At 56.8% G+C, this 11,409-nt stretch overlaps 1 protein-coding gene across 1 annotated transcript; it reads left to right on the plus strand.

Moving 5' to 3' along the window:
* The first annotated feature begins 9,823 nt into the window (after nt 1–9,823).
* LOC117436190 (ferredoxin-fold anticodon-binding domain-containing protein 1-like) lies at nt 9,824–10,958 on the plus strand. Its single transcript, XM_034062893.1, is given in 3 exon segments — nt 9,824–10,417; nt 10,420–10,879; nt 10,882–10,958. Coding segments are annotated over 3 exon segments (1,131 nt in total).
* Nucleotides 10,959–11,409: the final 451 nt, after the last annotated feature.

The raw sequence follows: 11,409 nt of genomic DNA on the forward strand, positions 1-11,409 counted from the left end.
CTGCAGTTCCAGAACGTCGCCTCGTGTCCCAGGCACACGGGGAGACGCACCAAGCCTCTGTTCCCTTTCCTTGGAATCGCTGTTCCATTTCCCTCCACAGCCTTTGGCTTTCCTTGCAGCTTTCCTCCTCTTTGTGCAAACAAGACGCGCTGGCAGTGCAAACACGAAGCCCGGAGTGACAAGCTTTTATTTACACCTCTAAGATTGCACGAGTTGACTCCTACTTTATGCTACCACCCCTATATATATAGAATGGACATAATGTCCATTCTATATTACTTAGCCAAATCATACCGTACAAATACAGAAGCTGTCCTTTTCCAAACCCCTTACCTTATGGATAGACCTTGGATTCAAACACCATATGCCTGATCTGGGCTTACTCTTCCCCTTGTGATGCTGCCTTACCCCTTAACTCTGTTAGCCCGGCAGAGGGAGGACGCTCCCAGACCTGCAAGGAGCATGGAAGCTCTTGTGAAGGTCATATCAGAATTACATAAGCAGTGGGATATTGATTGTAAACCTAAAGATTTTACTCTCGTTGTTGCGAGACTTGTGAAAATTGGGGCTATTGCCCAACCGGTGGATATTCTCCACCCAGGATCATGGGACAAATGTACTCATGCATTAGCTGAGGAGACGATGTCCTCAGGTAGTGGGAAACATCTTAAGTCATGGGGGAGAGTCGTCCAGGCTCTGCAGAAGGCCCTGCAAGAGCAGGAAACCTGGAAGGCGGCAAGGGAGTGTTTGATGGCTACCCCGAAGTTAGAATCATAGAATAGTTAGGGTTGGAAAGGACCTTAAGATCATCCAGTTCCAACCCCCCTGCCATGGGCAGGGACACCTCACACTAAACCATGGCACCCAAGGCTTCATCCAACCTGGCCTTGAACACTGCCAGGGATGGAGCATTCACAACCTCCCTGGGCAACCCATTCCAGTGCCTCACCACCCTCACAGTAAAGAATTCCTTCCTTATAACCAGTCTAAACCTCTCCTGTTTAAGTTTTAACCCATTACCCTTGTCCTGTCACTACAGTCCCTAATGAAGAGTCCCTCCCCAGCATCCCTGTAGGCCCCCTTCAGATACTGGAAGGCTGCTCTGAGGTCTCCATGCAGCTGTTCTCCCTTTAACCCTGACCCACAAACTCTCTGTTGACTGCTCAGCTGTCCCCAGACAGAGTTCCACTCTCCAGCCTGTCCCTAACATAAAGAGCAACTCCCCCTCCCCTCCTACCAGGCCTGTCTTTCCTAAAAAGCCTGTATCCTTCCATTCCAATGACCAAATTCTGTGGTCAATGGAGCTCCCCCAGAGTTCAAAACCTATCTGGCAGGAGTACAGCCCATGCTTTCATTGGGCTGAAACATAGATGGTGTTGTGCAGTCTGAGCTCTGGTTTTCAAGCCCTGCAAAACCCACCCAGAATCATTGATCAACCTCTCTGATCTTCCCCTTCTATGAGGCAAGGAAGCTCTTACCCAAGTCCATATCAACCTCGAGAAACCTGCGGAGGAGGAAGGCAAACCAGTTAGTCAGCATCTTCTCAGCTACCGACTCAGTCCTAGGGAAGCCAGGAGGACACACACATTACATCCTAAACCAAGCCATGCATCAGAGGCCCCAGATCTCCCTGGCTGCACCCTGGCACCGCCCCTGTGATGCTCTGGACCAGGGCAGGATGCGGCAGGAGCGGTCCCCACTCCCCGCACTAAGCAGACAGCAGCTTGCCCAGCTGACAGCCCATCACAGCCCTGATGGGGCTGGTGACAGGGAGCCTGGTGACACTCTGCTCCTTGCACGTGGTGCAAATTAGAGTCTAGCTCAGTAAATGACTGGGATTTGCAGCAGTTCCTGTCAATCAGGGATAGCCAGGATAGATCAGGGATAGTGACAATGGCAGGGAAATTGCAGCTTTCTCCCCAGTTCCACCCAGTGTCCTTTCCGCACATAGTACCCAAGATTATCTTTAATTTAAATACAATAGTTCCTAAGGACAGTTTTTAATTCTGGCTCTGCAGGTCCTGGAGACTTTGCTTCAAGCACTACAATCTACTTTTCCCTGGGACAGGACAGATGAGCTGGTGGCAGTGTCCCACAGTCTGCATCTGAGCCCCATCCAGGCAGCTCATGCCCATGGTGGCAAGCAGGCAGGAAAGCAAGCAGGAAAGCAGGCAAGCAAGCAGGCAGGAAAGCAGGCAGACAGGCAGGCAGGGCTGCCAGCCTGCACTTGAGGCCATGCGTGGGGGAGCTGCTCTGCTGCATCAGAGCCAAATGGAATCATGAGCCTGGGCACCTTGGCCTTCACGCCACATTTGATATCAGGAAGTGGTCCAAATTTCAGCCAGGGAAAAGGGATGCATCCAAGCCCTTGCCCTCTGCAGCACCCTTTCCTCTGGTGACCCCACTGGTTCTGGGCTCCACCTTCATCCTCTTGGCTGACAACACTGCCTTTTTGACCATGTGCCACCAAGCTTCACCTGGAGCAAGTCACATCCCGCTCCACACCCGTCTTCCCCATTTGCTCTGCTGCCTTGAGTTAGGGACTGCCTCTTGGTATGTATTTATACAGCATCCCACATGCTTGAAAACTGACATTCAATGAAAAGAACACACTATAGAAGCAACAGGGTTTGATCCCAAAGTCAGGCAGATGAAGAGCAAACAGGAGCCATGGATTCCAGCATACAAAACCTGACACCAGTTGGTAAAGAGACCTGGGGTCACACTGTCCATCATCCCTTCTGATGGCAACATCTGCCAGGAATTTGTGAAAATGTCTGCAGATCCCTAAAGAATTTCAGCCAGAATTGATTAACTGCCTAAAAAATTCATGCTACAAATAGACACACACATTGTTCTCCTGCTAGAAATATTTCAGTCACCCAATTAAGGAGGAGAAGCACTAGGATGTGAGCCAGGGAAAACACAGAGTCACTGATACAAACCAGAGAAGAGGTGAAAACCTCAGAAAATGATTTATTCGGGACTTGAGAGTGAATATTAATTTAATAAACTACTTTATTAATAGAATATTAAATTAAAAATGGGCAAGAATCCCCCCTATGAGCCCCACAGTGAAGTAATGCTGTGTCCTGTCCCTGTGGGCTCCTCATGGCTTGCCACTGACACCGTAAACGTAACTGGAAAATGGAGTGACAGGAAAGCTGGGGCATGCTGTGCAGAAGAATGGTATCGGACACTCTCATGCCCAGCTGTTCTCTGTGATTTCTTTATCAGAAACGCATCAGCTGAATGGAACAGCAAAAAGAAACACCTCGGAGCATCTCTGTCAAATCCCATTTCTCCATTTCTTCAAGAACCAAACCTCATTCTCGTCTCAACATAGGCTGGCAATGTAAGCTATTTGTAGAGCATCAGTCCTGGGAATGGCCAACAATGCCGCTAACCACTGCACTGGCTGCTTCAAACTTTCATCCCTGCTGTGTGCACCAGGAGGGCTGTGGGCTCCTTGCAAACAAGTCTGCAGTAGGTACTTCCCCTAGAAAATCTCCACCTATGAAATGGGGGAAAGCACATAGACAAACACTGTGTAGACAAGGCCCCCAGCGCCATGGGTTAGTGGTGGCCTTGGCTGTGCTGGGGAATGGTTGGACTTGATGACCTTAAAGGTCTTTTCCAACCCGGTTGACTCTATGAGTGCCCGCAGCCGCCCTGTTGTGCCCAGTTGCCATGGGGACAATGCCGCCGCCATCACAAAGCCTCGGTGGTGGCTGTGGAGATGCTGTGGAACTGACTGGAACCACTCATGGGTGTGGGCATCTCCACTGTTACCTTGGAGACATTCCAATGCAGGGGGACTCCTTGTGCCCAGAGACCATTGTGACGCGGGTAACCCCGCGCTGACCGTGGGGTATATAAGGAGCGAGAGCCCTGCAGTAGCCCAGGCCAGAGGAGCAGCCTCCCTCAGGAGGCAGCAACTTCCCTGGAAGCCTAGGGCAGGTCAGCGTCCCAGGACGTGAGAGATGCCCGTAGGTAAAGAGGCGAACGCCCGTTCCCGGCCCGCTGAGGGCAGGCCGAGCGCACAGAGGATGCGGCAGGTGAGGGCCGGGGCAGGAGGGACAGGCGGTGGTGGGGCAGGGCCGTACAGAGCCGCCGGGTGCCGGGGCCGGGCTTGCCGGCACTGAGGGGGCAGGTGTGCAAATGCAGCCGCATTCATGACGCATCTCTTGCTCCTCCTCCCGTCCGCAGGGGGCCCGCAGGCAGCCCGAGGAAGAGCAGCAGGGCAGACCGAGCCTCGCCTCATCCCGCCATGGGATCACCGTGCCACAGGTGCCCTACCCTCAGGGCTTTCGGCCTGTCATCAACCCGCAGGCACAGGTGGGCAGAGCGAGGGAGATGGGGCCCAATGTCCTCCCGACCGTGGGAGCTGCAGACGGGTGTGCGGGAGGAGCAGGAGGGAGCAAGCCGAGTGCCCCCGTGCCGTGCCCGTCAGGCTGCCCGGGCACGCCGGGGGTGCTCTGGGCAGTGGCCGTGGGCTGCGGCTGGCCAGCCCTCTCCCCTGCCGGAGCGGGGAGCAGGCGGCAGCAGCCTGCGGGGCTGAGCCCTGCCCTGGGGCTGCCAGGGGAGCCCAACTGCATGAGCTGGGATGCGGGCGCAGGGGACAGCATCACACAGTCTCTCCTCGGCTTCTCTTGCAGACGGGCAGCCCGGGGCACCGAGTGGTGCTGCCCCGCACCAGCGGCGCAACGCAGGAGCAGAGGCTTCGTCTGCCACCAGTGGTGGCAATGACACCCCGGCCACCACCTCCTTCAGAAAAACCCATAACAAGGTTCATCAGGCGGCCAACTGTGTCAGGGAGGCAGGAACCCCACCAGCAGCCAGAGGCACGGCAGGAGCCACCACGCAGCAGGGCTGCAGGGACAAGCACAAGAACAGCCACTGTCCAAGCAGCCCCAACCAGCAAGGACCGAGCCACTCAGACTACAATGAGGACTGCTGGGAGAGTGGCCGAGCACCTGCCGGCGATACCGACAATGGGCAGCAAGGGCAGCCTCAACACCAGGTCGCCAGGGCTACACCACAAGGTGTTGCCACAGCACCTGCCCCCACTGGCCAGCAAGACCGACCCTAGGCAGCAGCCAAAGGGAAGCAGCCTGCCTGCAGCTATTAAGGAGAAACTGGCACCTCTCCCTCCAGTGGCACCAGCACGAGCTTCCCGTGGCTTCAGCAAACAGGAGGCCACGACACAAGGGCAGAGAAAGGCACCTGCCCCGCACAGTGGCAGAGGATCCAAGGCAGCTCTGCAGGTCACAGCCACACGCATAGAGAGGAAGCCTCTGCTCCCACCTGTGGCCGTGGCCCAGAAAACCAAGAAGAGCCAGCTGGAACTGAAGACCATAACCAAAAGGCTGCCTGGGGCCAAGGTGGCAATGCCACCTGCAACACTTGAGGCGCCGGTGGCAGCAAAGCCTCAGGGGCAGCGCAGCAGAACCCTTGCCTCCCCGGCAGCAGACAAGGGGAAAGTTGCAGCTGCCCTGCCAGAGATCCCTGCGGCAGAGACTGTGACACCCCAGCCTGACCCAGCAGCACACAAAGGAGATGCCGTCACTTCTCCCTTGCTCCAGGATGCTCAGCATCCAGTGACTGAGGCGCAGGCAGGCGGCACCACAGACACCGAGGTGCAGGCAGCAGCACAGGCAATGAGACAGCAACGGGTCTCACAGCCCATTGCAGTACATGACAGCAATATGCAGGTGACAGTCACATCAGCAGAGTGGGACACTATGTTCCAACTTGTGCTTGCAGTCCAGGGAAGTGACCAGCAGCATTTGCAACACCGGGACACGATCCAGTACTTGCATGTGGTGGGGGCAAGAATCAGTCCCACAGCACCTGAGCACTCTGGGGCTCGTGTGGCCGCAGAGCCTGGAGGACAGCCCAGCACAGCCCCTCTGGTTGCAGCAGCAGGAGAGGGTGTACAAGACATGGTGTCACCCGTGTTGGGAGAACAGCAAGAAGAGGCCACCAGTGCTGTCGTCTCCCCAGCAGCAGACAAGGACAAAGCGACACTTTTGTTGACAGAGGTCCTGGGAGCAGAGGCTGTGACACCCCCCTTTGCTCCAGAAGAAGACACACAAGGACATACAGCTGCTTCTCCCTCAGACCAGGACTCTCAGCCCCCGGTGACGGAGGCGCATGTGCCGAGCACCACAGACACCGAGGTGCAGGAAGCAGGTGCCTCCCCGGGGCTGCGTGTGGGAGAGAGATTCCTGGTTCTCCCCGAGACAGAGGAGACGAGAGCCAGCCTGCACGGGCAGCTGGATGGCCCTGAGGAGCGGGAGCTCCAACACAGACAGGTGAGCGCCGAGGAGAGGTTGGGACAGCAGAGGGGGATGGGCCTGCCCCTGCCTGGGGCCAGCTGCTCTGCTGCTGAACTGCAGCACACTCATCTCCTCATCCCGGTTGTGCGATTACAGGAGGAAACGAGGACTGGGAAGGTCCAGGAAGAGGAGGACCAAGGAAGGGAAGGGGACAGAGAGCTGTCCCAGCTGCAGGATGTCACCAACTGCAACATCTGGGTCAAAGCTTTGGTCATGGAGCACTTCCAGGTCCCCGATGTGGATGCCCTGAAGGGGAACGACAATGAAGGAGAAGCAGCAGGCTCTCCCTTGACTCATGACTCTGAGTGCCAGGTAAGTGACACGCGTGAGGCTGGCACCGCGGATCCCGAGGTGCTGGAGGCAGGCCCAGATCCCCAGGGATGTTTGGCAGGGACATTGCTGGGGCCCCCTCTGCCGTCCCGCTGTCATTCCCTCCTTCCCCTGCCTGTGCTCTTGCTTCCCTGTCCCGCACAGTCCTCTCGAGCAAAGGCACTGAAGGAGAGCATCCCGTGAGGGACCTCCCTCCCAGGGAGCAGCCACCAGCAGCAGCCTTGGAGCCCAAGCACTGGGCTAATGCACCACCAGCCTTGGCACTAGCCAGGGGGCCACGGGGGAGAAGGCAGCCCCACAGCACAGCACCCACACAACCACCTGCAGCCCCAAGAGAGACACAGCTGGGGAGAGCTGTTAGCTCTGACGTTCTCCTGTGTGTACAGGACGAGCCAGCAACCCTGGCCAAGGAACACGTGGAGGAGGTGAAACCCCAGTCCGGAAGCGACATGGACAAAGAGCTGTCCCAAGGAGAAGCCGTCACCATACGGGACACCTATGTCGACACCTCTGCACCAGAGCTCTCCCAGGCCCCACGCGTGTGTCCCCAGGAGGGATCCAGTGTTCCCAGCAGCGTGGGCACAGCTGCAGCAGGAGAAGCAGCAGAAGAGGCAGCTGGAGACCTGCAGAGCCTGTGTCCTGCCCTGACCGGACCTGCAGACACTGAGCCAGCAGCTCCCACCCTGCCTGGACCTCCTGAGCAAGAGCAGCACCGCACACCCCTCGCTGCCGTGACACAAGAGGACGAGGAGGCAGTGGCACCAGCTTCCCCTGGCTTTGACGAGCTGCAGGCAGCAGCACAGGCACCGAGACAGCAACGGGTCTCACAGACCATTGCAGTACATTACAGCAATATGCAGGTGACACTCAAAACAGCAGAGTGGGACACTATGTTCCAACTTGTGCTTGCAGACCAGGGAAGTGACCAGCAGCATTTGCAACACCGGGACACGATCCAGTACTTGCATGTGGTGGGGGCAAGAATCAGTCCCACAGCACCTGAGCACTCTGGGGCTCGTGTGGCCGCAGAGCCTGGAGGACAGCCCAGCACAGCCCCTCTGGTTGCAGCAGCAGGAGAGGGTGTACAAGACATGGTGTCACCCGTGTTGGGAGAACAGCAAGAAGAGGCCACCAGTGCTGTCGTCTCCCCAGCAGCAGACAAGGACAAAGCGACACTTTTGTTGACAGAGGTCCTGGGAGCAGAGGCTGTGACACCCCCCTTTGCTCCAGAAGAAGACACACAAGGACATACAGCTGCTTCTCCCTCAGACCAGGACTCTCAGCCCCCGGTGACGGAGGCGCATGTGCCGAGCACCACAGACACCGAGGTGCAGGAAGCAGGTGCCTCCCCGGGGCTGCGTGTGGGAGAGAGATTCCTGGTTCTCCCCGAGACAGAGGAGACGAGAGCCAGCCTGCACGGGCAGCTGGATGGCCCTGAGGAGCGGGAGCTCCAACACAGACAGGTGAGCGCCGAGGAGAGGTTGGGACAGCAGAGGGGGATGAGCCTGCCCCTGCCTGGGGCCAGCTGCTCTGCTGCTGAACTGCAGCACACTTATCCCCTCATCCCGGTTGTGCGATTACAGGAGGAAACGAGGACTGGGAAGGTCCAGGAAGAGGAGGACCAAGGAAGGGAAGGGGACAGAGAGCTGTCCCAGCTGCAGGATGTCACCAACTGCAACATCTGGGTCAAAGCCTTGGTCATGGAGCACTGCCAGGATCCCGATGTGGATCCTGCCCTGACCGGACCTGCAGACACCGAGCCAGCAGTTCCCACCCTGCCTGGAACTCCTGAGCAAGCGCAGCACCGCACACCCCTCGCTGCCGTGACACAAGAGGATGAGGCAGAGGCACCAGCTTCCCCTGGCTCTGCATCCTATGTGGAAGAGCAGTCAGCATCACAGGCACGTGCCCCAAGGCGGCGCTCACTTCTAGACAGAGCTCTGCAGGCCTCATTCATGCACAAAGTACTGAGGAGAGCATCTGAAAAACATCAAGAAGAGGCCAGCAGAGCCGCTGCCTCACGGGCAGCACAAGAGGATGAACCGGCAGTGTCACCTGCAGCAGTTCAGGACGCGGAGGACGAGCCAGGTATGTCCCTGCGTCGAGTGGCAGCCAGGCCAGGCCAGGCCAGGGCGGCAGCAGGGTGTGCATGAGTTCAGTCGTGCCCCGGCCTCCTCCCCATGGGCAAGGGCCAAAAGCCTTCACTGGAAAGCCCCTGGGGAAAGCCCTTGGTGCTGGGTGGCAGCAGGAGCTTGCCCAGTGCCCACCCAGCACCGTGCCTACAGCTCTCCTTCCCCCGCAGGCACTGCCACCTGCCCGGATGCAGAAGTGCTCCAAAAGCGGCGATCTTCCAGCCTCAGGAAGGCACTGAAGCCTCTGCGCAAGGCTTTCAGCTTCTCCTGCATACACCCAAAAGAGGAGGAGTAGTGCCCCACTGCCGGCGCCAGGCCTGAGAGAGCTGCGCTCAGGACATGGTGCTGCAGCCTGAGCTGGCTGTGGACACCTTGTCGGGACAATAAACCACATCTCTTTCCCCCCACTGCTCGCCTCTGCCTGCTCCTGCTTTTCCCTCGTGTCAGTAGAGTAGAAGCCTGCGGAGCGACCTCTTTCCTTGAGGCACTTCCCAGCTGGCGGGCTTGCAGACCTGCTGGCTCTTGGCAGCACGTGCTGCCCATGCAGGAAAAGCGCATCCCGACGGCACGAAGCACTGTGTGGTGCGATGGCTCACACGTCAGCTGGCTTTTGAAGCCAAGTGTGTGTTCCAGCCCCCTAACGGGAATGAGAGAGTTGTAGAACGGACGGGAGGAATAAGGAGAAAGGCTTGGAGTTGCTAAGGCCAGAGATAAGGTCCGAGAGAGAGCTATCCTCCTGCTCCTCTTGCACACACAAGCACTGGAGCAATGCAGTGAGAAGCTGGGAGTGTTTCTGGAAGTAGAATGTTGGGACCCTGCTCCTTTCCCCCGACCCCATTCTGCAGCTTCCGAGCACCTGAGTGCAGGAGGTCTTGCAGCTGCCCCGATCCATGGCCTTGTGTTCCAGGGCTGCAGCACAGAAAGGACAGGGAGGTTGGTTCTAAGGCTGCAGATGTACTTGTGCACGAGTTCAGCCGCAGCTCTTGTTTGAGTTTGGGCTTGGGAAACCACCTTGTGTTCATGGCCACCGCTTTTATTTTTCACAGGGGTTTCCTAGAACCAAATTCAAATTATCCAGTAGGGACACTAAAGGAGAAGCTGGCTGCAGAGCTTCGCCAGGCCTTTCTGTTACAAAACCTTGACTCCTGCCTTCCTCTGCTCCACCAAGGTCAACTCAATGGTGTCTGTCACTCGAATATCTTTTGGCTCATTCTGAACCCAGAGGAGACTCCAAGCACTGAAGAAATGTCTGATGGGCTGGCACATGCAGTTTCGTTTCACCGTGTTGATTTTTGCAAGGATAAGAATGGCTGGGTGGGTGTGCAAGAGGGATGGCACGTTTCAAAGCAGTATTATCTTAGACCTTCCATTCTACCTTATGCTCAGGCAATAATACAAAGAGAAGCTTTTCTCCCAGAGACACTTTATGTTATTTCTGGACTGGTTTTCGGGAAGTGTTTTATCCCTCCTTGCTCCGTGCCTGTTTTTCATGAGATGGTTTTTGTAAGTGCCATTAACAGAGGTACAGAGAAAACCGATATCCAGATGCTGGTGAATGACATTAAAACCATCATATATTCGCTTCACAAAACTGTTTCCAGCATTAAACTGAGTTCCTAAACCTGCAGGAAGCAATGAGCTTTGAAACAACTGAGCTAAATGAGTTTGCCGCTTTGGAATCTCAGCTTAGTAGAATTCAGTACTTAATCTGTGTAGAGACAGATACTTCAGCCTCCCATGACAAGGGCTCCTGTGTAGGAGTTACAAGCACAGCTCATGATGAGCTAGGAAGCAGTGAACTGGTTGCTGTCTTTGCTTCATTGAATCTTGACCTCCTGGCCACGCTGATCTGTGGAAGAAGTGATTGGCGAATGCTCTGGACATCGAACAATCGGTTCTTCCACCATCAGTTTCCTAGGGGAGAATTAAGGCTCTTCCAGAGTTTTTCTCTCCATCCACCTTCCTATGTTCATGATGTCAGCTTTTGGGTTCCTGATGGGGAACAGTTGGATGCAGTTGCTTTTCACAGCACTGCCAGGCAGGTGCGGTGTGAACCGGTCCCATCCATGCAGTTAATGGCCAGTGCCAGCAGTCAGAGCCAGGCCGGAGGAGCTGCTGCTCCAGGCTGACCTTTCAGTGCTGTGCCAGGGGCTGAGCCCTCAGCCCGGGGGTGGCAGAGACGCAGAGATCAAGCAGCCCTCGCGTGTTGCCGCTGGCCGGAGCGGTGCGTGCTGCCTGCGGGTGCCCGAGCAGTGCCTGTGCTCTCCGCTGCTCTCCCGTGCCTGTGCTCTCCGCTGCTCTGCAGCGCCCATCGCTCACAGCCGCTTGAGGGGCTTCAGGGGGTTCCAAGGACCCCGCGGGGGGGGGGGGGGGGGCGCTGCACGCGCCGGGCTCGTGCCCCCACCTCAGGGGCGGGTGGGCGGGAAGAGGGGGCGCGTGAGGGGTTACCTCAGGAGTGTGAGGGGGGCGCCTGAGGCAGACGGGAGCGGGACCCGCCGGGGGATGGGAGGGAATCGGTGCCGCTGCCTTGGTGGGGAAGGGTCTGGAATTCCGTGAAGTACTTTTATTTCATATTAATTTTTCTTTGTAATTTATTGTAGAAGCTA

This window comes from Melopsittacus undulatus, chromosome 5, assembly GCF_012275295.1.
Source record: "Melopsittacus undulatus isolate bMelUnd1 chromosome 5, bMelUnd1.mat.Z, whole genome shotgun sequence".
NCBI lineage: Eukaryota > Metazoa > Chordata > Aves > Psittaciformes > Psittaculidae > Melopsittacus > Melopsittacus undulatus.